The sequence below is a fragment of the Oncorhynchus clarkii genome, chromosome 6, assembly GCF_045791955.1.
Source record: "Oncorhynchus clarkii lewisi isolate Uvic-CL-2024 chromosome 6, UVic_Ocla_1.0, whole genome shotgun sequence".
Taxonomy (NCBI): Eukaryota; Metazoa; Chordata; class Actinopteri; order Salmoniformes; family Salmonidae; genus Oncorhynchus; species Oncorhynchus clarkii.
Window position 1 is genome coordinate 2,748,377 of NC_092152.1, and position 27,500 is coordinate 2,775,876.

General features: G+C 44.2%; 1 protein-coding gene across 1 annotated transcript in view; it reads left to right on the forward strand.

Moving 5' to 3' along the window:
• Positions 1-27,500, forward strand: part of LOC139410556 (PDZ domain-containing protein 2-like) — a 129,366-nt gene that overhangs the window by 46,743 nt on the left and 55,123 nt on the right. Inside the window, exons 4-5 of the mRNA XM_071155845.1 lie at positions 9,016-9,532; positions 23,676-23,821. Coding sequence (XP_071011946.1) covers positions 9,016-9,532; positions 23,676-23,821 — 663 coding nt within the window. The remainder of the gene's footprint in view (positions 1-9,015; positions 9,533-23,675; positions 23,822-27,500) is intronic.

Consider the following 27,500-nt stretch of genomic DNA (forward strand, 5'->3'; position numbering starts at 1 on the left):
ATCTAACTATCATTAAAGCCAGTGTGGGTATGATCTAACTATCATTACAACCAGTGTGGGCATGATCTAACTATCACTAAAACCAGTGGACATGATCTAACTATCATTAAAGCCAGTGGGCATGATCTAACTATCATTAAAACCAGTGTGGGTATGATCTGTCATTAAAGCCAGTGGGTATGATCTAACTATCATTAAAACAGTGTGGGTATGATCTAACTATCATTACAACCAGTGTGGGCATGATCTAACTATCACTAAAACCAGTGGACATGATCTAACTATCATTAAAGCCAGTGGGCATGATCTAACTATCATTAAAACCAGTGTGGGTATGATCTGTCATTAAAGCCAGTGGGTATGATCTAACTATCATTAAAACAGTGTGGGTATGATCTGTCATGAAAGCCAGTGTGGGTATGATCTAACTATCATTACAACCAGTGTGGGTATGATCTAACTATCATTACAACCAGTGTGGGTATGATTTAACTATCATTACAACCAGTGTGGGTATGATCTGTCATGAAAGCCAGTGTGGTTATGATCTAACTATCATTACAACCAGTGTGGGTATGATCTAACTATCATTAAAGCCAGTGTGGGTATGATCTAACTATCATTACAACCAGTGTGGGTATGATCTAACTATTATTAAAACCAGTGTGGGTATGATCTAACTATCATTAAAGCCAGTGTGGGTATGATCTGTCATTAAAGCCAGTGTGGGTATGATCTGTCATTAAAGCCAGTGTGGGTATTATCTGTCATTAAAGCCAGTGTGGGTATGATCTGTCATTAAAGCCAGTGTGGGTATTATCTAACTATCATTAAAGCCAGTGTGGGTATGATCTGTCATTAAAGCCAGTGTGGGTATGATCTGTCATGAAAGCCAGTGTGGGTATGATCTAACTATCATTACAACCAGTGTGGGTATGATCTAACTATCATTAAAACCAGTGTGGGTATGATCTAACTATCATTAAAGCCAGTGTGGGTATGATCTAACTATCATTAAAGCCAGTGTGGGTATGAACTAACTCATTAAAGCCAGTGTGGGTATGATCTAACTATCATTAAAGCCAGTGTGGGTATGATCTAACTATCATTAAAGCCAGTGTGGGTATGATCTAACTATCATTAAAGCCAGTGTGGGTATGATCTAACTATCATTAAAGCCTGTGTGGGTATGATCTAACTATCATTAAAGCTAGTGTGGGTATGATCTAACTATCATTAAAGCCAGTGTGGGTATGATCTAACTATCATTAAAGCCAGTGTGGGTATGATCTAACTATCATTACAACCAGTGTGGGCATGATCTAACTATCATTAAAGCCAGTGTGGGTATGATCTAACTATCATTAAAGCCAGTGTGGGTATGATCTAACTATCATTAAAACCAGTGTGGGTATGATCTAACTATCATTAAAACCAGTGTGGGTATGATCTAACTATCATTAAAGCCAGTGTGGGTATGATCTAACTATCATTAAAACCAGTGTAGGTATGATCTAACTATCATTAAAGCCAGTGTGGGTATGATCTAACTATCATTAAAGCCAGTGTGGGTATGATCTGTCATTAAAGCCAGTGTGGGTATGATCTAACTATCATTAAAACCAGTGTGGGTATGATCTGTCATTAAAGCCAGTGGGTATGATCTAACTATCAGTAAAACAGTGTGGGTATGATCTGTCATGAAAGCCAGTGTGGGTATGATCTAACTATCATTACAACCAGTTTGGGTATGATCTAACTATCATTACAACCAGTGTGGGTATGATCTAACTATCATTACAACCAGTGTGGGTATGATCTGTCATGAAAGCCAGTGTGGGTATGATCTAACTATCATTACAACCAGTGTGGGTATGATCTAACTATCATTAAAGCCAGTGTGGGTATGATCTAACTATCATTAAAACCAGTGTGGGTATGATCTAACTATCATTAAAACCAGTGTGGGTATGATCTAACTATCATTAAAGCCAGTGTGGGTATGATCTGTCATTAAAGCCAGTGTGGGTATTATATGTCATTAAAGCCAGTGTGGGTATGATCTGTCATTAAAGCCAGTGTGGGTATGATCTAACTATCATTAAAGCCAGTGTGGGTATGATCTGTCATTAAAGCCAGTGTGGGTATGATCTGTCATGAAAGCCAGTGTGGGTATGATCTAACTATCATTACAACCAGTGTGGGTATGATCTAACTATCATTAAAACCAGTGTGGGTATGATCTAACTATCATTAAAGCCAGTGTGGGTATGATCTAACTATCATTAAAGCCAGTGTGGGTATGAACTAACTCATTAAAGCCAGTGTGGGTATGATCTAACTATCATTAAAGCCAGTGTGGGTATGATCTAACTATCATTAAAGCCAGTGTGGGTATGATCTAACTATCATTAAAGCCAGTGTGGGTATGATCTAACTATCATTAAAGCCTGTGTGGGTATGATCTAACTATCATTAAAGCCAGTGTGGGTATGATCTAACTATCATTACAACCAGTGTGGGTATGATCTAACTATCATTAAAGCCAGTGTGGGTATGATCTAACTATCATTAAATCCAGTGTGGGTATGATCTAACTATCATTAAAACCAGTGTGGGTATGATCTAACTATCATTAAAACCAGTGTGGGTATGATCTAACTATCATTAAAGCCAGTGTGGGTATGATCTAACTATCATTAAAACCAGTGTAGGTATGATCTAACTATCATTAAAGCCAGTTTGGGTATGATCTAACTATCATTAAAACCAGTGTGGGTATGATCTAACTATCATTAAAGCCAGTGTGGGTATGATCTAACTATCAATAAAACCAGTGTGGGTATGATCTAACTATCATTAAAACCAGTGTGGGTATGATCTAACTATCATTAAAGCCAGTGGGTATGATCTAACTATCATTACAACCAGTGTGGGTATGATCTAACTATCATTACAACCAGTGTGGGTATGATCTAACTATCATTAAAGCCAGTTTGGGTATGATCTAACTATCATTAAAGCCAGTGTGGATATGATCTAACTATCATTAAAGCCAGTGTGGGTATGATCTAACTATCATTAAAACCAGTGTGGGTATGATCTAACTATCATTAAAACCAGTGTGGGTATGATCTAACTATCATTAAAGCCAGTGTGGGTATGATTGTGATTTTAACTATAATTTTCCTCCGTAGTTATGTTGTGTACTTGGATTGGGGAAATTGGCTATGGTTGCCCTATGACTATGCCTTGGCCTATCAGCAAGAATACTCTACACATGCATTAGCTCAGAGCAAGCTATGTAATGATGTACACTAAACCCTACCTCGTTTAGGGTTTGTTTTGGGGCCTAGCTCTTATTTTCTCTAACCTGTATACCAGAAACACACCTGGAAAAGCAGTTGGAGCTTTGAGGAAGAGAATTACAGACCTGTCATTACCCATTATCATACGATGTAGTAAAACGCACTAGTCCCTGGTCAGGTTAATGTGTAACTGGAATAAAGACACGCACACGCGCACACACACACGCACACACGCACACACACACGCACACACACACACGCGCACACACACACGCACACACACACACACACACGCGCACACACACACGGACACGCACGCACACACGGACACGCACACACACGCGCACACACGCACACACACACACACACACACACTCACACACACACACGCACACACGCGCACACACACACACACACACGGACACGCGCACACACACACACGCACACACACACACACGCACATACACGCACACACACACACACACGTCTGCAAATTATTTTCAAAGTCAGCCAGAAGTGACTGCAGTTACAGAAGAAGAACTGTAAACCTGGTACTAGAGGTTTTAAAAAGGCTTCTGAAATGTGTCATTTCACTTTCAGACTTGAAACCAAAACACTGCATTCCACCAACGGTCAAGCATTTTTTCATTTTATTTCTCCATTTATTACTTATTTCACCTTTATTTAACCAGGTAGGCTAGTTGAGAACACCTTTATTTAACCAGGTAGGCTAGTTGAGAACACCTTTATTTAACCAGGTAGGCCAGTTGAGAACAAGTTCTGATTTACAACTGCGACCTGGCCAAGATAAAGCATAGCAGTGTGACACAGACAACTACACAGAGTTACACATGGAGTAAACAAACAAGCCAATAACACAATAAACAAGTCGATGACACAGTAGAAAAAAATAAAGTATATATACAGTGTGTGCAAAAGGCATGAGGAGGTAGACAATAAATAGACCATAGGAGCAAATAATTACAATTTGCATGGTGGTGGTAGTGTGATGGTTTGGGGTCAGCATGGTGGTGGTAGTGTGATGGTTTGGGGTCAGCATGGTGGTGGTAGCGTGATGGTTTTGGGTCCAGCATGGTGGTGGTAGTGTGATGGTTTGGGGTCAGCATGGTGGTGGTAGTGTGATGGTTTGGGGTCAGCATGGTGGTGGTAGTGTGATGGTTTGGGGTCAGCATGGTGGTGGTAGTGTGATGGTTTGGGGTCCAGCATGGTGGTGGTAGTGTGATGGTTTGGGGTCCAGCATGGTGGTGGTAGTGTGATGGTTTGGGGTCAGCATGGTGGTGGTAGTGTGATGGTTTGGGGTCAGCATGGTGGTGGTAGTGTGATGGTTGGGGGTCAGCATGGTGGTGGTAGTGTGATGGTTTGGGGTCAGCATGGTGGTGGTAGTGTGATGGTTTGGGGTCCAGCATGGTGGTGGTAGTGTGATGGTTTGGGGTCAGCATGGTGGTGGTAGTGTGATGGTTTGGGGTCAGCATGGTGGTGGTAGTGTGATGGTTTGGGGTCCAGCATGGTGGTGGTAGTGTGATGGTTTGGGGTCCAGCATGGTGGTGGTAGTGTGATGGTTTGGGGTCCAGCATGGTGGTGGTAGTGTGATGGTTTGGGGATGCTTTGCTGCCTCAGGACCTGGACGACTTGCCTTAATATAAGGAACCATGAATTCTGCTCTGTATCAGATAATTATACAGGAGAATGTCAGGCCCATCCGTCTGTGAGCTGAATCTGAAGCCCAGCTGGGTAATGCAGCAAGACAATGATCCAAAACACACAAGCAATTCGTCTACATCAGAATGGTTGAAAAGCAACTAATATAATGTTTTGGAACGGCCTAGTCAAAGTCCAGACCTAAACCCTGTTGAGATGTTGTGGCAGCACCTGAAACGGGTTGTTCAAACTCACAAATGTCGCTGTGGTTCTGGACAAAATTCCTCCACAGTGATGTGAGAGACTGATCAGCAAGAGGTCTTTTGGTAGGCCGTCATTGTAAATAAGAATTTGTTCTTAACGGACTTGCCTATTTAAATAAAGGTAAAATAAATAATAATAGTTTAACTACAGGAAGTATTTGGTTGTGGCCATTGCAGCCAATGGTGGCACAACCAGAATGACCTTTTCACACTCTTGAATTGGGCGTTGCTTAACATTGTTTATTAAATTAATGAAATTAAGTATTGCATTTTCTGTTATTTTGTTCACTCAGGTACCATTTATCTAATATCAGGTTTTGGTTGAAGATCGGATAACATTCAGTATCAACAACATGCACGAAATAGAGAATATCAGAAAGGGGCAATGTATGAGTATAAATATAGTATTAAATATAGCCTAAGTAGGTATCAATATAGCATTAAATATAGCCTGGGCTGAGTAGGTATCAATATAGTATTAAATATAGCCTGGGCTGAGTAGGTATCAGTATAGTATTAAATATAGCCTGGGCTGAGTAGGTATCAATATAGTATTAAATATAGCCTGGGCTGAGTAGGTATCAGTATAGTATTAAATATAGCCTGGGCTGAGTAGGTATCAGTATAGTATTAAATATAGCCTGGGCTGAGTAGGTATCAGTATAGTATTAAATATAGCCTGGGCTGAGTAGGTATCAGTATAGTATTAAATATAGCCTGGGCTGAGTAGGTATCAATATAGCATTAAATATAGCCTGGGCTGAGTAGGTATCAATATAGTATTAAATATAGCCTGGGCTGAGTAGGTATCAATATAGTATTAAATATAGCCTGGGCTGAGTAGGTATCAGTATAGTATTAAATATAGCCTGGGCTGAGTAGGTATCAGTATAGTATTAAATATAGCCTGGGCTGAGTAGGTATCAATATAGCATTAAATATAGCCTGGGCTGAGTAGGTATCAGTATAGTATTAAATATAGCCTGGGCTGAGTAGGTATCAGTATAGTATTAAATATAGCCTGGGCTGAGTAGGTATCAATATAGCATTAAATATAGCCTGGGCTGAGTAGGTATCAATATAGTATTAAATATAGCCTGGGCTGAGTAGGTATCAATATAGTATTAAATATAGCCTGGGCTGAGTAGGTATTTATATAGTATTAAATATAGCCTGGGCTGAGTAGGTATCAATATAGTATTAAATATAGCCTGGGCTGAGTAGGTATTTATATAGTATTAAATATAGCCTGGGCTGAGTAGGTATCAGTATATCAATATAGTATTAAATATAGCCTGGGCTGAGTAGGTATCAATATAGTATTAAATATAGCCTGGGCTGAGTAGGTATCAGTATAGTATTAAATATAGCCTGGGCTGAGTAGGTATCAATATAGTATTAAATATAGCCTGGGTTGAGTAGGTATCAGTATATCAGTATAGTATTAAATATAGCCTGGGCTGAGTAGTCATGATGTTTGGCATACTGCTGCTTTCCTCGGCTACCACGTCTCTTCCTGTTTTCACTGCTCTAGTTCAGGATGTGTTTATTGCAGTCACCAACCTTTTTCTGAGACAAAAAAACAGTCTGAGATCTTCCACTCAGGGGGAAAAAAAACACAAAAAAACATGACTTGAAAAAAATATAAGATCGACCAAACCAGGTGCAGCTTATAAAGCCTTCATAAACACTACATAAATGTATTTCAAATCATTCTATAACCCTATGTCATGCTTTATAAAAGGTTCATAAATGTGGCATGACTATGTGACATAAACCTTAGTAATGTTCTGTGTTCACAACAATGCTTCATCAGGGGATGACGTTTGAGGTGGTGTGGTTGAGACACTACTGAGTATTCCCTGTGAAACAACACCACATCTACAATCTACAGACCCTACTGAGTATTCCCTGTGAAACAACACCACATCTACAATCTACAGACCCTACTGAGTATTCCCTGTGAAACCACACCACATCTACAATCTACAGACCCTACTGAGTATTCCCTGTGAAACAACACCACATCTACAATCTACAGACCCTACTGAGTATTCCCTGTGAAACCACACCACATCTACAATCTACAGACCCTACTGAGTATTCCCTGTGAAACCACACCACATCTACAATCTACATACCCTACTGAGTATTCCCTGTGAAACCACACCACATCTACAGTCTACAGACCCTACTGAGTATTCCCTGTGAAACCACACCACATCTACAGTCTACAGACCCTACTGAGTATTCCCTGTGAAACCACACCACATCTACAGTCTACATACCCTACTGAGTATTCCCTGTGAAACCACACCACATCTACAGTCTACAGACCCTACTGAGTATTCCCTGTGAAACCACACCACATCTACAGTCTACAGACCCTACTGAGTATTCCCTGTGACACCACACCACATCTACAGTCTATAGACCCTACTGAGTATTCCCTGTGAAACCACACCACATCTACAGTCTACAGACCCTACTGAGTATTCCCTGCCAACAGGGCTTCTGAATCAAGTGCACCTACCACCAACAGGGCTTCTGAATCAAGTGCACCTACCACCAACAAGGCTTCTGAATCAAGTGCACCTACTGCCAACAGGGTTTCTGAATCAAGTGCACCTACTGCCAACAGGGCTTCTGAATCAAGTGCACCTACTGCCAACAGGGTTTCTGAATCAAGTGCACCTAACCACCAACAGGGTTTCTGAATCAAGTGCACCTAACCACCAACAGGGTTTCTGAATCAAGTGCACCTAACCACCAACAGTAGAACACTAAATAAATGAGCACAAGCCTTTATGCCTTTATCATTGGCTTTTCTAAAGAAATGTTTGGTGATCGACTAGGAAGGCCTTGATCCACAGGTTGATGACCACTGGTTTATTGTGTTCCACTCAGACGATAATGACATACATAATGTCACTGAAATGGCTTGGAAACTGAAATAATCTGCAGTCAGAGATATCAGAGCTGCATCAAGATAGCTGGAAGGGTAACAGGATGATTTACACTGTTAATATGCTTCTCACTTATTCTGACATCTACCCTCCTCCTCCTCTCCTCCTCCATCTCCTGTCCTTCTCCTCTCCTCCTCCTCTACATCTCCTCTCCTCCTCCTCTCCTCTCCATCTCCCCTCCTCCCAATTTCCTTCTCCCTACATCTCCTCTCCTCATCTCCTCTCCTTCTCCTCCCTTCATCTCTCCATCTCCTCTCCTCCTCCTCTCCATCTCCTGTTCTCCTCCTCTCCATCTCCTGTCCTCCTCCTCTTCATCTCCTGTCCTCCTCCTCTCCATCTCCCCCTCTCCATCTCCCCTCCTCCTCCTCTCCTCCTCCTCTCCCATCTCATCTCCTTCTCCCTACATCTCTCCTCCTCCTCTCCATCTCCTCTCCTCCTCCTCCATCTCCTGTCCTCCTCCTCTTCAACTCCTGTCCTCCTCCTCTCCATCTCCTCTCCTTCTCCCTACATCTCTCCTCCTCCATCTCCTCTCCTCCTCCATCTCCTGTCCTCCTCCTCTTCATCTCCTGTCCTCCTCCTCTCCTGTCCTCCTCCTCTCCATCTCCCCTCCTCCTCCTCTCCTCCTCCTCTCCATCTTCTCTCCTTCTCCCTACATCTCTCATCCTCTTCTCCATCTCCTCTCCTCCTCCATCTCCTGTCCTCCTCCTCTCCTCCATCTCCTGTCCTCCTCCTCTCCATCTCCTCTCGTCCTCCTCCTCTCCTTCTCCCTACATCTTCTCTCCTCCCTCTCCTGTCCTCCTCCTCTCCTCTTCTCTACAGTTACCTGGCTGACCAGTGTTGGAATGGCGGCTGCATCTACCTGATCATGCTCCGGAGGATCAAGCGCAAAGCCCCTCTCCCTCCATGCAATGGAAACAGCAAAGTCACCAACAGTGGTGGCTCCGCCCACTCCCTGGACGACCTGAGCGGCATCTCCTCCGAGCCTCCCAGTAGCCTGCTGAACGGCGATGGCAAACGTTTGCGAAAGTTCGGCGTCATCTCCCGGTCGTCGTTAAATCGTGATAGTACGGACGGTAGCTGTGACGATGGCGGCAGAGAGACACTGGAGAATGGTTACCACGGCTACAGAGGATCCACGGTATCCATGGAGATGGAGGTCACGCCCCCTGAGGGGAGACCAGGAAGGAAGGATGAGGGGCCCATGACTGTCCTGCCCCCTCTAGCGATCCCCCGCAACCTGCTGAACAGTGGAGGGACCGCCACCCTGCCGAACCGCTCCCACAGGGGACTGTCAGAACACAAGACAGAGTCATTCAGCAGTGATACCTCCAGTCAGGTAAGGCAGACAGTCTCTAAGCAGTGATACCTCCAGTCAGGTTTGACAGACAGTCTCTAAGCAGTGATACCTCCAGTCAGGTTTGACAGACAGTCTCTAAGCAGTGATACCTCCAGTCAGGTTTGACAGACAGTCTCTAAGCAGTGATACCTCCAGTCAGGTTTGACAGACAGTCTCTAAGCAGTGATACCTCCAGTCAGGTTTGACAGACAGTCTCTAAGCAGTGATACCTCCAGTCAGGTTTGACAGTCAGTCTCTAAGCAGTGATACCTCCAGTCAGGTAAGACAGACAGTCTCTAAGCAGTGATACCTCCAGTCAGGTAAGACAGACAGTCTCTAAGCAGTGATACCTCCAGTCAGGTTTGACAGACAGTCTCTAAGCAGTGATACCTCCAGTCAGGTTTGACAGACAGTCTCTAAGCAGTGATACCTCCAGTCAGGTTAGACAGAGCACTCCTTGCAGTGACATGGGTCCAACACATTGGTCTAATGGAGCTGCTTGATTTAGTCTACTCAGTACAATGGAACTATTGGAATAGTAAAATATCCCAACTCATAAGCTAAATTAAGTGCTAAGTATTTAAGTATTTGACACCTACAGCACCTCAGGGAAGTATTCAGACCCCTTGACTTTTTCCACATTATATTACGTTACAGCCTCATTCTAAAATCGATTAAATAGTTTTTTCCCTGCATTATACACCGTAATGACAAAGCGAAAATTTACAAATGTATAAAAAACTGAAATATCACATTTCCATAAGTATTCAGACCCTTTACTCCGTTCTTTGTTGAAGCACCTTTGGCAGGGATTACAGCCTTGAGTCTCGTTGGGTTTGACGCTACAAGCTTGGTACACCTGTATTTGGGGAGTTTCTCCCATTCTTCTCTGCAGATCCTCTCAAGATCTGTCAGGTTGGATGGGGAGCGTCGCTGCACAGCTATTTTCAGGTCTCTCTAGAGATGTTCGATTGGATTCAAGTCCGGGCTGTGGCTAGGCCACTCAAGGACATTGAGAGACCTGTCCTGAAGCCACTCCTACGTTGTCTTGGCTGTGTGCTTAGGGTTTTTGTTCTGTTGGAAGGTGAACCTTCGCCCCAGTCTGAGGTCCTGAGTGCTCTGGAGCAGGTTTTCATCAAGGAACTCTCTGTACTTTGCTCCCTTCATCTTTGCCTTGATCCTGACTAGTCTCCCAGCAACGACCTGGGGAATAGTTACAGGGGAGAGGAGGGGGATGAATGAGCCAATTGTAAACTGGGGATTATTATGGTACTGGAACTTACCCTGTAAATAGTCACCTTCCCCCTACACATATCTACCTCCTATAGTATGGTATTTACTGACCCTGTATATAGTATGGTAATAACTGACCCTGTATATAGTATGGTATTAACTAACCCTGTATATAGTATGGTATTAACCTGACCCTGTATATAGTATGGTATTGACTGACCCTGTATATAGTATGGTATTAACTGACCCTGTATATAGTATGGTATTAACTGACCCTGTATATAGTATGGTATTAACTGACCCTGTATATAGTGTGGTATTAACTGACCCTGTATATAGTATGGTATTAACTGACCCTGTATATAGTATGGTATTAACTGACCCTGTATATAGTGTGGTATTAACTGACCCTGTATATAGTATGGTATTAACTGACCCTGTATATAGTATGGTATTAACTGACCCTGTATATAGTGTGGTATTAACTGATCCTGTATATAGTATGGTATTAACTGACCCTGTATATAGTGTGGTATTAACTGACCCTGTATATAGTGTGGTATTAACTGATCCTGTATATAGTATGGTATTAACTGACCCTGTATATAGTGTGGTATTAACTGACCCTGTATAGAGTATGGTATTAACTGATCCTGTATATAGTATGGTATTGACTGACCCTGTATATAGTATTAACTGACCCTGTATATAGTATGGTATTAACTGACCCTGTATATAGTATGGTATTAACTGACCCTGTATATAGTATGGTATTAACTGACCCTGTATATAGTATGGTACTAACTGACCCTGTATATAGTATGGTATTAACTGGCCCTGTATATAGTATGGTATTAACTGACCCTGTATATAGTATGGTATTAACTGACCCTGTGTATAGTATGGTATTAACTGACCCTGTATATAGTATGGTATTAACTGACCCTGTATATAGTATGGTATTAACTGACCCTGTATATAGTATGGTATTGACTAACCCTGTATATAGTATGGTACTGACTGACCCTGTATATAGTATGATATTGACTGACCCTGTATATAGTATGGTATTAACTGACCCTGTATATAGTATGGTATTAACTGACCCTGTATATAGAATGATATTAACTGACCCTGTATATAGTGTGGTATTAACTGACCCTGTATATAGTGTGGTATTAACTGATCCTGTATATAGTATGGTATTAACTGACCACGTATATAACTACTGACCCTGTATATAGTATGGTATTAACTGACCCTGTATATAGTGTGGTATTAACTGACCCTGTATATAGTGTGGTATTAACTGACCCTTTATATAGTGTGGTATTAACTGACCCTGTATATAGTATGGTATTAACTGACCCTGTATATAGTATGGTATTAACTGACCTGTATATAGTATGGTATTAACTGACCCTGTATATAGTATGGTATTAACTGACCCTGTATATAGTGTGGTATTAACTGACCCTGTATATAGTGTGGTATTAACTGATCCTGTATATAGTATGGTATTAACTGACCACGTATATAACTACTAACCCTGTATATAGTATGGTATTGACTGACCCTGTATATAGTATTAACTGACCATGTATATAGTGTGGTATTAACTGACCCTGTATATAGTATGGTATTAACTGACCCTGTATATAGTGTGGTATTAACTGACCCTGTATATAGTGTGGTATTAACTGATCCTGTATATAGTATGGTATTAACTGACCACGTATATAACTACTGACCCTGTATATAGTATGGTATTAACTGACCCTGTATATAGTGTGGTATTAACTGACCCTGTATATAGTGTGGTATTAACTGACCCTTTATATAGTGTGGTATTAACTGACCCTGTATATAGTATGGTATTAACTGACCCTGTATATAGTATGGTATTAACTGACCTGTATATAGTATGGTATTAACTGACCCTGTATATAGTATTAACTGACCCTGTATATAGTATGGTATTAACTGACCCTGTATATAGTATTAACTGACCCTGTATATAGTATGGTATTAACTGACCCTTTATATAGTGTGGTATTAACTGACCCTGTATATAGTATGGTATTAACTGACCCTGTATATAGTATGGTATTAACTGACCCTGTATATAGTATGGTATTAACTGACCCTGTATATAGTATTAACTGACCCTGTATATAGTATTGTATTAACTGACCCTGTATATAGTATGGTATTAACTGACCCTGTATATAGTATGGTATTAACTGACCCTGTATATAGTATGGTATTAACTGACCCTGTATATAGTATGGTACTGACTGACCCTGTATATAGTATGGTATTAACTGACCCTGTATATAGTATGGTATTAACTAACCCTGTATATAGTATGATATTAACCTGACCCTGTATATAGTATGGTATTAACTGACCCTGTATATAGTATGGTATTAACTGGCCCTGTATATAGTGTGGTATTAACTGACCCTGTATATAGTGTGGTATTAACTGACCCTGTATATAGTATGGTATTAACTGACCCTGTATATAGTATGGTATTAACTGACCCTGTATATAGTATGGTACTGACTGACCCTGTATATAGTATGATATTAACCTGACCCTGTATATAGTATGGTATTAACCTGACCCTGTATATAGTATGGTATTAACTGACCCTGCATATAGTATGGTATTGCCTACACAACACTGCCCCAGTGGGAGTACGTTAAATGTCAATGCACTCTACAAAGTGACAGAAAACGACATTGCGACACTGCGCTACCCTCCGTTGGGTATAAATCAGCATTTAGCCAATCAGAGCGGGTTAGGCTGCCTTGAAGACCTGGCAGGCCTGGCTAGTTTAGAGATTGAAGACAAGGCATTATGCAAGATGGATGGGTCACTTCCAGACATTAATGAGACCAAACTGAGGAGACAAACAGTAGTAGTGAATGACGTGAGAAAGTCTGTTGTTCATAGAGTCCCGTCTTCCTTCTGAATGGGGATGACGTTAGCTGCATGTTGAGTTAGCTTTTCTTCAGAAATACTGTAATCCTGCCAACAAACTCTCCCTTGTACACCCATGAGTCATCCACAGTGACTAACCTCACCACAGAACCACAGACAAAGTGGATCAATGCTAAGCAAATACACACAACAGCACGCTACTGTTAACTCTGACTACTGTTAACTCTGACTACTGTTAACTCTGACTACTGTTAACTCTGACTACTGTTAACTCTAACTACTGTTAACTCTAACTACTGTTAACTCTGGCTACTGTTAACTCTGACTACTGTTAACTCTAACTACTGTTAACTCTGACTACTGTTAACTCTGACTACTGTTACCTCTGACTACTGTTAACTCTGACTACTGTTAACTCTAACTACTGTTAACTTTGATTACTGTTAACTCTGACTACTGTTAACTCTGACTACTGTTAACTCTGACTACTGTTAACTCTGACTACTGTTAACTCTAACTACTGTTAACTCTAACTACTGTTAAGTCTGACTACTGTTAACTCTAACTACTGTTAACTCTGACTACTGTTAACTCTGACTACTGTTAACTCTGACTACTGTTAACTCTCTGACTACTGTTAACTCTAACTACTGTTAACTCTAACTACTGTTAACTCTGACTACTGTTAACTCTGACTACTGTTAACTCTAACTACTGTTAACTCTGACTACTGTTAACTCTGACTACTGTTAACTCTAACTACTGTTAACTCTAACTACTGTTAACTCTAACTACTGTTATGGTTTCTACTGTAAAGCTCCTACAGATGCTGAACCCAATATTCATGCGTTGGATGATTCAACATGCAGTTATTTCATTAAAGAATACTACAGTTTACTATAGAATGCAAGAGTACTTACTAGAGTATACTGTGGTAAACTGTAGAGTACTATAGTAAATACTACAGTATTTTCCACACTGTCGTAAATACTACAAAAATATCCCCAAAAACACTGCAGTCTGCAAAAATACTACATTTTTTTGTAACTATAGTAAATACTACAGTAATGTCCGCAGAAACACTACACTTTTTTAACTATAGTAAAACAGTATTTAAATTGCCCATTCTCCTCCCCATATAGAAATTGGTACCACCCGTAAGTGAGAAACCTACATGCCAAGTATACACCATACATTATGCTCTATACAGGCTATAGAAAAGAGGTCAAGCTCTGTATTTTCTGTTCAGACCCCAGACCTACTGCTTATGGAAAATGTACATTTTCTGTTGTTGTCGTATTTCTCCAGTAGGTTTCCTGAAGGCGAACGCCTCTACGTCAAAGATAAGAAAACAAAAGCACTATTATTGAATACTACAGAAATATACGTAAAAACACAACAGTATATACCTTCAGTTTTCTTTTACCACAGTATTTATACTATATACTATAGAGTAAACTACAATAAAGTCTCCAAAAAAATACTACAGTAAAAACTATAATATTCCAACCATAGTACACACTATAGTATATGTTTCGTGTGAGATACACCTGAAAGACGTGTATACAAGATAACAGTGTTTCTGGTTGATCCAGCCTCTCTTGTGTTCTATGAGACTGTCTGAGGAGTTCAGGAGAGATGGGAAGCGTGAAAACGGGGAAAAGTAACACAGCGTGGGAACTCAACGGAGATGTGACTGACTGTGACATGTCGGAAGGGCCTTGTTGAATATCAGCTATGCCGATGCACTGCGACTCCACCCAGTGTCAGATGGTCTGTTGTTTTGGTCTTTGTCTCTACAAATAATTAAGAAAGTTGCACACTCTTGGTCTCCGTGTTGTTGCTACGTTTCGGCTGAAGAGCTTTCATCAGGGTGAGTTGTTCTGTCTCTCTCTCACTGTTAGCGAAATACCATTCATGACTAATGGCTGTAGTTGGTGTCAGGCTCTTCCACCGTTGGTCTAAAAGCCAGTCAGGACTAGGAGAGGACTTGCCGTTTTGATGTTGTTTGAATTAAAGAGTGGGGTTCAACAGCTAGTACTAAGAGAGAGAGGAGAGGACCGTTGGGTTAGGGTTGGGAGAGGAGAGGACTAGCTGTTGGGTTAGGGTTGGGAGAGGAGAGGACTAACTGCTGGGTTAGGGTTGGGAGAGGAGAGGACTAACTGCTGGGTTAGGGTTGGGAGAGGAGAGGACTAGCTGTTGGGTTGGGAGAGGAGAGGACTAACCGTTGGGTTAGGGTTGGGAGAGGAGAGGACTAGCTGTTGGGTTAGGGTTGGGAGAGGAGAGGACTAACTGCTGGGTTAGGGTTGGGAGAGGAGAGGACTAACTGCTGGGTTAGGGTTGGGAGAGGAGAGGACTAGCTGTTGGATTGGGAGAGGAGAGGACTAACCGTTGGGTTAGGGTTGGGAGAGGAGAGGACTAGCTGTTGGGTTAGGGTTGGGAGAGGAGAGGACTAACTGCTGGGTTAGGGTTGGGAGAGGAGAGGACTAACTGCTGGGTTAGGGTTGGGAGAGGAGAGGACTAGCTGTTGGGTTGGGAGAGGAGAGGACTAACCGTTGGGTTAGGGTTGGGAGAGGAGAGGACTAGCTGTTGGGTTAGGGTTGGGAGAGGAGAGGACTAGCTGTTGGGTTAGGGTTGGGAGAGGAGAGGACTAGCTGTTGGGTTAGGATTGGGAGAGGAGAGGACTAACTGCTGGGTTAGGGTTGGGAGAGGAGAGAACTAGCTGTTGGATTAGGGTTGGGAGAGGAGAGGACTAACTGCTGGGTTAGGGTTGGGAGAGGAGAGGAGAGGACTAGCTGTTGGGTTAGGGTTGGGAGAGGAGAGGACTAACTGCTGGGTTAGGGTTGAGAGAGGAGAGGACTAGCTGTTGGGTTAGGGTTGAGAGAGGAGAGGACTAGCTGTTGGATTAGGGTTGGGAGAGGAGAGGACTAACTGCTGGGTTAGGGTTGGGAGAGGAGAGGACTAGCTGTTGGGTTAGGGTTGGGAGAGGAGAGGAGAGGACTAGCTGTTGGGTTAGGGTTGGGAAAGGAGAGGACTAGCCATTGGGTTAGGGTTGGGAGAGGAGAGGACTAACTGCTGGGTTAGGGTTGGGAGAGGAGAGGACTAACCGTTGGATAAGGGTTAAGGTTGGGAGAGGAGAGGACTAACCGTTGGATAAGGGTTAGGGTTGGGAGGTGAAAGGAGAGGACTAACCGTTGGATAAGGGTTAGGGTTGGGAGGTGTAAGGAGAGGACTCACCGTTGGATAAGGGTTAGGGTTGGGAGGTGAAAGGAGAGGACTAACCGTTGGATAAGGAAGGGTTAGGGTTGGGAGGTGTAAGGAGAGGACTAACCGTTGGATAAGGGTTAGGGTTGGGAGGTGTAAGGAGAGGACTAACCGTTGGATAAGGGTTAGGGTTGGGAGGTGTAAGGAGAGGACTAACCGTTGGATAAGGAAGGGTTAGGGTTGGGAGGTGAAAGGAGAGGACTAACCGTTGGATAAGGGTTAGGGTTGGGAGGTGTAAGGAGAGGACTAACCGTTGGATAAGGTTTAGGGTTGGGAGAGGACTAACCGTTGGATAATGGTTAGGGTTGGGAGGTGAAAGGAGAGGACTAACCGTTGGATAAGGAAGGGTTAGGGTTGGGAGGTGAAATGAAAGGACTAACCGTTGGATAAGGGTTAGGGTTGGGAGGTGTAAGGAGAGGACTAACCGTTGGATAAGGTTTAGGGTTGGGAGGTGTAAGGAGAGGACTAACCGTTGGATAAGGGTTAGGGTTGGGAGAGGACTAACCGTTGGATAAGGGTTAGGGTTGGGAGGTGAAAGGAGAGGACTAACCGTTGGATAAGGGTTAGGGTTGGGAGGTGTAAGGAGAGGACTAACCGTTGGATAAGGGTTAGGGTTGGGAGAGGACTAACCGTTGGATAAGGGTTAGGGTTGGGAGGTGAAAGGAGAGGACTAACCGTTGGATAAGGGTTAGGGTTGGGAGGTGTAAGGAGAGGACTAACCGTTGGATAAGGGTTAGGGTTGGGAGAGGAGAGGACTAACCGTTGGATAAGGGTTAAGGTTGGGAGAGGAGAGGACTCACCATTGGATAAGGGTTAGGGTTGGGAGAGGAGAGGACTCACCGTTGGATAAGGGTTAAGGTTGGGAGAGGAGAGGACTAACCGTTGGATAAGGGTTAAGGTTGGGCGAGGAGAGGACTAACCGTTGGATAAGGGTTAGGGTTAGGGTTAGGGTTAAGGTTGGGAGAGGAGAGGACTAACCGTTGGATAAGGGTTAAGGTTGGGAGAGGAGAGGACTAACCGTTGGATAAGGGTTAGGGTTGGGAGAGGAGAGGACTAACCGTTGGATAAGGGTTAGGGTTAGGGTTAGGGTTAGGGTTAGGGTTGGGAGAGGAGAGGACTCACCGTTGGATAAGGTTTAGGGTTGGGAGAGGAGAGGACTAACCATTGGATAAGGGTTAGGGTTGGGAGAGGACTAACCGTTGGATAAGGGTTAGGGTTGGGAGGTGTAAGGAGAGGACTAACCGTTGGATAAGGGTTAGGGTTGGGAGAGGACTAACCGTTGGATGAGGGTTAGGGTTGGGAGGTGTAAGGAGAGGACTAACCGTTGGATAAGGGTTAGGGTTGGGAGAGGACTAACCGTTGGATGAGGGTTAGGGTTGGGAGGTGAAATGAAAGGACTAGCCCAGACAAGTGTGTCCTTGGCTGACTCACTGTCCTCAGGCACTTCCCTACCTACCTACCTGTCATCACTCACAACACACAACATCTTCAGACAGGACAGGACAGGACAGTGACTTGGTAATACTCACGCTCTCAGAGTGTCTGTTTGTGTCTTACTCACTACTCACACACTCAGGGTTCTTCTCTTTACTAAACTTTACTAGACTGTTTGTTTTTCTCTGAGCAAAACCGTTAACAGCAATGGGAACAGCAAAAGTGAATCTGCAACAGGTTTTAATCTTTCTTAGTGTTCAACAAGCTTTCTCTGCCCTTAACCTTGTTCTGAACACCTCCAAAACAACGGTCATGTGGTTTGGTAAGAAGAATGCCCCTCTCACCACAGGTGTGATTACTACCTCTGAGGGTTTAAAGCTCGAGGTAGTCACCTCATACAAGTACTTGGGAGTATGGCTAGACGGTACACTGTCCTTCTCTCAGCACATACCAAAGCTGCAGGCTAAAGTTAAATCTAGACTTGGTTTCCTCTATCGTAATCGCTCCTCTTTCACCCCAGCTGCCAAATGAACCCTGATTCAGATGAGCATCCTACCCATGCTAGATTACGAAGATGTAATTTATAGATCGGCAGGTAAGGATGCTCTCAAGCGGCTAGATGTTCTTTTCCATTCGTCCATCAGATTTGCCACCGATGCTCCTTATAGGACACATCACTGCACTCTATACTCCTCTGTAAACTGGTCATCTCTGTATACCCGTCACAAGACCCACTGGTTGATGCTTATTTATAAAACCCTCTTAGACCTCACTCCACCCTATCTGAGATATCATCCTCTACATACAACACCCGTTCTGCCAGTCACATTGACGATTACATGGCAAACTGTGGGTTACATGTCAAACATTAAGAACACCTTCCTAATAATGAGTTGCCCCCTCCCCCTTTTGGCCCTCTGAACAGCCTTACTTCATCGGGGCATGGACTAAAGCTTTCCACAGGATGTCTAAAGCTTTCCACAGGATGTCTAAAGCTTTCCACGAGGATGTCTAAAGCTTTCCACAGGGATGTCTAAAGCTTTCCACAGGGATGTCTAAAGCTTTCCACAGGATGTCTAAAGCTTTCCACAGGGATGTCTAAAGCTTTCCACAGGGATGCTGGCCCGTGTTGACTCCAATGCTTCCCACAGTTGTGTCAAGTTGGCTGGATGTCCTTTGGGTGGTGGACTATTCTTGATACACACGAGAAACTGTTGAGCGTGACAAACCCAGCAGCGTTGCAGTTCTTGACTGACTCAAACTGGTGCGCTTGACACCTACTACCATACCCTATTCAAAGACTCTTAAATATTCTGTCTTGCCCATTCACCCTCTGAATGGCACACATACACTATTGTCTCAAGGCTTAAATATCCTTCTTGAACCCGTCTCCTCTCCTTCATCTACAATGATTTAAGTGGATTTAACAAGTGCCATCAATAAGGGATCATAGCTTTCACCTGGATTCACCTGCTCAGTCTATGTCATGGAAAGGGCAGGTGTTCCTAATGTTTTGTACACTCAGTGTACACCGACCTGTCCTTGTAGCTAATGGTGTGAACTTGGTGTGGTATAGTCCATCTTTACCGTAGGGGTAATTCCATGGTGATCACCCCTGTGCCGTCATTCTGTTACCACACTGTGCATCTGCATTGTTCTTCAAGTACAATTCTATGTGGAAATTGTTAAGTCTTCCTTGTGTGTAGAGTTTGTTTAACATTGTGCTTTTTGTTTGGTTTATGTTATCTAATTTGTAAAATCTAATCTAACACTCCCCATCGTCTCCAGCAGCACATCTAATCTAACACTCCCCATCGTCTCCAGCAGCACATCTAATCTAACACTCCCCATCGTCTCCAGCAGCACATCTAATCTAACACTCCCCATCGTCTCCAGCAGCACATCTAATCTAACACTCCCCATCGTCTCCAGCAGCACATCTAATCTAACACTCCCCATCGTCTCCAGCAGCACATCTAATCTAACACTCCCCATCGTCTCCAGCAGCACATCTAATCTAACACTCCCCATCGTCTCCAGCAGCACATCTAATCTAACACTCCCCATCGTCTCCAGCAGCACATCTAATCTAACACTCCCCATCGTCTCCAGCAGCACATCTAATCTAACACTCCCCATCGTCTCCAGCAGCACATCTAATCTAACACTCCCCATCGTCTCCAGCAGCACATCTAATCTAACACTCCCCATCGTCTCCAGCAGCACATCTAATCTAACACTCCCCATCGTCTCCAGCAGCACATCTAATCTAACACTCCCCATCGTCTCCAGCAGCACATCTAATCTAACACTCCCCATAGTCTCCAGCAGCACATCTAATCTAACACTCCCAACACCTCCAGCAGCACATCTAATCTAACACTCCCAACGTCTCCAGCAGCACATCTAATCTAACACTCCCAACGCCTCCAGCAGCACATCTAATCTAACACTCCCATCGTCTCCAGCAGCACATCTAATCTAACACTCCCAAAATCTCCAGCAGCACATCTAATCTAACACTCCCAACACCTCCAGCAGCACATCTAATCTAACACTCCCCATCGTCTCCAGCAGCACATCTAATCTAACACTCCCAACGTCTCCAGCAGCACATCTAATCTAACACTCCCAACGTCTCCAGCAGCACATCTAATCTAACACTCCCAACGTCTCCAGCAGCACATCTAATCTAACACTCGACAACGTTTCCAGCAGCACATCTAATCTAACACTCCCAACACCTCCAGCAGCACATCTAATCTAACACTCCCAAAGTCTCCAGCAGCACATCTAATCTAACACTCCCAACGCCTCCAGCAGCACATCTAATCTAACGCTCCCAACGTCTCCAGCAGCACATCTAATCTAACACTCCCAACATCTCCAGCAGCACATTGATTTGACTGCTGGTACCTCTACCTAACTTGGTAATCACTCTACCTAACTTGGTAATCACTCTACCTAACTTGGTAATCATAAAACAATCTACTTGAGCTAGAAACATGAAACATGGAGACGAGTCTGAATTCCACTATCTAAACCACTTCCTTACGTTCGTTCTTGTGATATCGAGAGCTTTGGACTGTAAGGTTGTATCTGCAAAAAGATGTTTCTGAGATAATTGCCTTTAATGTTCCGAACAGTCATTAGTTTGAATGGTGTCTGATCCCGCATTGGTTTGAATGGTGTCTGAACCCTCATTGGTTTGAATGGTGTCTGATGCTTCGTTGGTTTGAATGGTGTCTGAACCCTCATTGGTTTGAATGGTGTCTGATCCCTCATTGGTTTGAATGGTGTCTGATCCCGCATTGGTTTGAATGGTGTCTGAACCCTCATTGGTTTGAATGGTGTATGATGCTTCGTTGGTTTGAATGGTGTCTGAACCCTCATTGGTTTGAATGGTGTCTGATCCCTCATTGGTTTGAATGGTGTCTGATCCCTCATTGGTTTGAATGGTGTCTGAACCCTCATTGGTTTGAATGGTGTCTGATCCCGCATTGGTTTGAATGGTGTCTGATCCCTCATTGGTTTGAATGGTGTCTGATCCCTCATTAGTTTGAATGGTGTCTGATCCCTCATTGGTTTGAATGGTGTCTGAACCCTCATTGGTTTGAATGGTGTCTGATCCCTCATTGGTTTGAATGGTGTCTGAACCCTCATTGGTTTGAATGGTGTCTGATCCCTCAATGGTTTGAATGGTGTCTGAACCCTCATTGGTTTGAATGGTGTCTGATGCTTCGTTGGTTTGAATGGTGTCTGATCCCTCATTGGTTTGAATGGTGTCTGTGTCCTCCAGCCCAGAGAGGCCAGTCGTATCAACCATGACCCTAACCCTGTGTCTTGTCTGTGTCCTCCAGCCCAGAGAGGGGAGTCGTATCACCCATGACCCTAACTCTGTGTCTTGTCTGTGTCCTCCAGCCCAGAGAGGCCAGTCGTATCAACCATGACCCTAACCCTGTGTCTTGTCTGTGTCCTCCAGCCCAGAGAGGGGAGTCGTATCAACCATGACCCTAACCCTGTGTCTTGTCTGTGTCCTCCAGCCCAGAGAGGCCAGTCGTATTAACCATGACCCTAACCCTGTGTCTTGTCTGTGTCCTCCAGCCCAGAGAGGGGAGTCGTATCAACCATGACCCTAACCCTGTGTCTTGTCTGTGTCCTCCAGCCCAGAGAGGCCAGTCGTATCAACCATGACCCTAACCCTGTGTCTTGTCTGTGTCCTCCAGCCCAGAGAGGCCAGTCGTATCAACCATGACCCTAACCCTGTGTCTTGTCTGTGTCCTCCAGCCCAGAGAGGCCAGTCGTATCAACCATGACCCTAACTCTGTGTCTTGTCTGTGTCCTCCAGCCCAGAGAGGGGAGTCGTATCAACCGTGACCCTAACCCTGTGTCTTGTCTGTGTCCTCTAGCCCAGAGAGGGGAGTCGTATCAACCATGACCTTAACCCTGTGTCTTGTCTGTGTCCTCCAGCCCAGAGAGGCCAGTTGTATCAACCATGACCCTAACTCTGTGTCTTGTCTGTGTCCTCCAGCCCAGAGAGGGGAGTCGTATCAACCATGACCCTAACCCTGTGTCTTGTCTGTGTCCTCCAGCCCAGAGAGGCCAGTCGTATCAACCATGACCCTAACCCTGTGTCTTGTCTGTGTCCTCCAGCCCAGAGAGGCCAGTCGTATCAACCATGACCCTAACCCTGTGTCTTGTCTGTGTCCTCCAGCCCAGAGAGGCCAGTCGTATCAACCATGACCCTAACTCTGTGTCTTGTCTGTGTCCTCCAGCCCAGAGAGGGGAGTCGTATCAACCGTGACCCTAACCCTGTGTCTTGTCTGTGTCCTCTAGCCCAGAGAGGGGAGTCGTATCAACCATGACCTTAACCCTGTGTCTTGTCTGTGTCCTCCAGCCCAGAGAGGCCAGTTGTATCAACCATGACCCTAACTCTGTGTCTTGTCTGTGTCCTCCAGCCCAGAGAGGGGAGTCGTATCAACCATGACCCTAACCCTGTGTCTTGTCTGTGTCCTCCAGCCCAGAGAGGCCAGTTGTATCAACCATGACCTTAACTCTGTGTCTTGTCTGTGTCCTCCAGCCCAGAGAGGCCAGTCGTATCAACCATGACCCTAACTCTGTGTCTTGTCTGTGACCTCCAGCCCAGAGAAGGGAGTCGTATCAACCATGACCCTAACTCTGTGTCTTGTCTGTGTCCTCCAGCCCAGAGAGGGGAGTCGTATCAACCATGACCTTAACCATGTGTCTTGTCTGTGTCCTCCAGCCCAGAGAGGGGAGTCGAATCTGGAAGATGCACATGGTGAAAGGTCAGGAGGGGCTGGGGATCCAGATTACGGGAGGACGAGGGTCCAAGCGCTCCCCGCACGGCATCATCATAGCGCACATAGAGGAGGGAGGCGCCACAAAGAGGTAAGATATACACACACACACACGCACGCACACGCACACATGCACACACACACATATGCACACACACATGGACGCACACACACACACGCACGCACATGCACACACACACACACATGCATACACACATACAGGCATACACACATACATGCAGGCACACTTAACACACACAAAAGCGAAAGGAAACATAAATACCACCACCCGTGGAGTACCTGTGTGTGTCTGTGTGAGTGTACCCGTGTGTGTCTGTGTGTGTGTACCCGTGTGTGTGTGTACCCGTGCGTGTGTGTACCCATGTGTGTGTGTGTACCCGTGTGTGTCTGTGTGTGTGTGTGTACCCGTGTGTGTGTGTACCCGTGTGTGTGTGTGTGTGTACCCGTGTATGTGTGTGTTCCCGTGTGTGTCTGTGTGTGTGTGTGTGTACCCGTGTGTGTCTGTGTGTGTGTGTGTGTGTTCCCGTGTGTGTCTGTGTGTGTGTGTGTGTACCTGTGTGTGTGTGTGTACCCGTGTGTGTGTGTGTGTACCCGTGTGTGTCTGTGTGTGACCACGTCCACTTTAGGGACACACAGCTGATCTGCTGTGTGAATAGGGAGGATATCAATGCAAACTGTAATATATTAGACTTGAAGTGTTCAAGAGGTTGATGTTCATGAGTAAATATCTTTCAGAAGGAGATCTTTCCCATCAGACAGTTACAAAACAATTATACACACAGTCACAATTTGATTTCCATTCAGCAGCCCTAATACCAGCAGCATACCACCCTGCATCTCTCCCTCCAGCAGCCCTAATACCAGCAGCATACCCCCCTACATACCACTGCTGGCTTGCTTCTGAAGCTAAGCAGGGTTGGTCCTGGTCAGTCCCTGGATGGGAGACCAGATGCTGCTGGAAGTAGGAGGCACTCTTTTTCCTCTGGTATAAAAAATATCCAAATGCCCCAAGGCAGTGATTGGGGACATTGCCCTGTGTAGAGTGCTGTCTTTTGGACGGGATGTTAAACGGGTGTCCTGACACTCTGAGGTCATTAAAGATCCCATGGCACTTATCGTAAGAGTAGGGGTGTTAACCCCGGTGTCCTGACTCTCTGAGGTCATTAAAGATCCCATGGCACTTATCGTAAGAGTAGGGGTGTTAACCCCGGTGTCCTGACTCTCTGAGGTCATTAAAGATCCCATGGCACTTATCGTAAGAGTAGGGGTGTTAACCCCGGTGTCCTGGCTAATTTCCCAATCTGTCCCTCAAACCATCATGGTCACCTAATAATCCCCAGTTTAATATTGGCTCATTCATCCCCCTCCTCTCCCCTGTAACTATTCCCCAGGTCGTTGCTGCAAATGAGAACGTGTTCTCAGTCAACTTACCTGGTAAAATAAAAATCATATAACACATATGGAATCATGTAGTAACCAAAAAAGTGTACAAAAAAAATCTAAATATATTTTATATTTGACATTTTCCAAATAGCCATCCTTTGGCTTGATGAAAGCTTTGCAAACTATTGGCATTCTCTCAACCAACTTCATGAGGTAGTCACCTGGAATGCATTTCAATTAACAGGTGTGCCTTGTTAATTTGTGGAATTTCTTTCCTTCTTAATGCATTTGATCCAATCAGTTGTGTTGTGACAAGGTAGGGATGGTATATAGAAGATAGCCCTATTTGGTAAAATACCAAGTCCATATTATGGCAAGAACAGCTCAAATAAGCAAAGAGAAATGACAGTCCATCATTACTTTAAGACATGAAGGTCAGTCAATTTGGAAAATGTCAAGGACTTTGAAAGTTTCTTCAAGTGCATTCGCAAAAACCATCAAGCGCTGTGATGAAACTGGCTCTCATGAGGACCGCCACAGGAAAGGAAGCCCCAGAGGATAAGTTCATTGGATTTAGCAGTCTCAGAAATTGCAGCCCAAATAAATGCCTCACAGAGTTCAAGTAACCGACACATCTCAATATCAACTGTTCAGAGGAGACTGCGTGAATCAGGCCTTCATGTTCGAATTGCTGAAGAAACCACTACTAAAGGACACCAATAATAAGAAGAGACTTGCTTGGGCCAAGAAATACGAGCAATGGACATTAGACCGTTGGAAATCTGTCTGGTCTGAAGTCCAAATTTGCGATTTTTGGTTCCAACTGCCGTGTCTTTGTGAGACGCAGACTGGGTGAACGGATGATCTCCGCATGTGTATTTCGCACCGTGAAGCATGGAGGAGGAGGTGTGATGGTGCTTTGCTGGTGACACTGTCTGCGATTTGTTTATAATTCAAGGCACTACTTAACCAGCATGACTACCACAGCATTCTGCAGCGATACACCATCCCATCTGGTTTGCGCTTAGTGGGACTATGATTTGTTTTTCAACAGGACAATGACCCCAAAAACACCTCCAGTCTGTGTAAGGGCCATCTGACCAAGAAGGAGAGTGATGGATTGCTGCATCAGGTGACCAGACGTTATTCTATAACTTGTACGCTGAGAGTCAGGAAGCAAGTTCAGGGAGTGACTTTTAATATTAAATAACACGAGGAACAAAACAAGTAACACGAGTAGCGTACAGACATGAAACACTGGAACAGAAACAATAACGCCTGGGGAAGGAACCAGGACTGACAGATACAGGGGAGGTAATCATGCAGGTGATTGAGTTCAGCTGAGTTTTTTAAATTACGCGTAATGATGGTGACAGGTGTGCGTAATAATGAGCAGTCTGGAGAAGAGGAGTAAATGTGTCAATAAAAAAAGATGTTTTAAAAATTTGTTTAACAATTTTTGTGATTACTACATGATTCCATAAGTGTTATTTCATAGTTTTGATACAATGTAGAAAAATAGGAACAATAAAGAAAAACCCTTGAATGGTGTTCTAAAACTATTGACTGGTACTGGGTGGGTGTGTTGCTGTGTGTGTGTGTGTTGCTGTGTGTGTGTGTTTCTGTGTGTGTGTTTCTGTGTGTGTGTGTTTCTGTGTGTGTGTGTATGTCTCATCTTATATTTTCCTCTGGTTGTTTGGTGTCCGTGGTCTGTTCCTGACTGTCCGTGGTCTGTTCCTGACTGTCTGTGGTCTGTTCCTGACTGTCCGTGGTCTGTTCCTGACTGTCTGTGGTCTGTTCCTGACTGTCCGTGGTCTGTTCCTGACTGTCCGTGGTCTGTTCCTGACTGTCCGTGGTCTGTAGCAGACTGTCCGTGGTCTGTAGCAGACTGTCCGTGGTCTGTAGCAGACTGTCCGTGGTCTGTAGCAGACTGTCCGTGGTCTGTTCCTGACTGTCCGTGGTCTGTTCCTGACTGTCCGTGGTCTGTTCCTGACTGTCTGTGGTCTGTTCCTGACTGTTCGTGGTCTGTTCCTGACTGTCCGTGGTCTGTTCCTGACTGTCCGTGGTCTGTTCCTGACTGTCCGTGGTCTGTTCCTGACTGTTCGTGGTCTGTTCCTGACTGTTTGTGGTCTGTAGCAGACTGTTTGTGGTCTGTAGCAGACTGTCCGTGGTCTGTAGCAGACTGTCCGTGGTCTGTAGCAGACTGTCCGTGGTCTGTAGCAGACTGTCCGTGGTCTGTAGCAGACTGTCCGTGGTCTGTCAATGACTGTTCGCTGTCTGTACTGTAAATTGCAGAGCAAAGCAGTCAGTACCCACCAATCTACCTTTTGTTTGTATGTTTGAATGCTTTTGTAAATGTAATGATT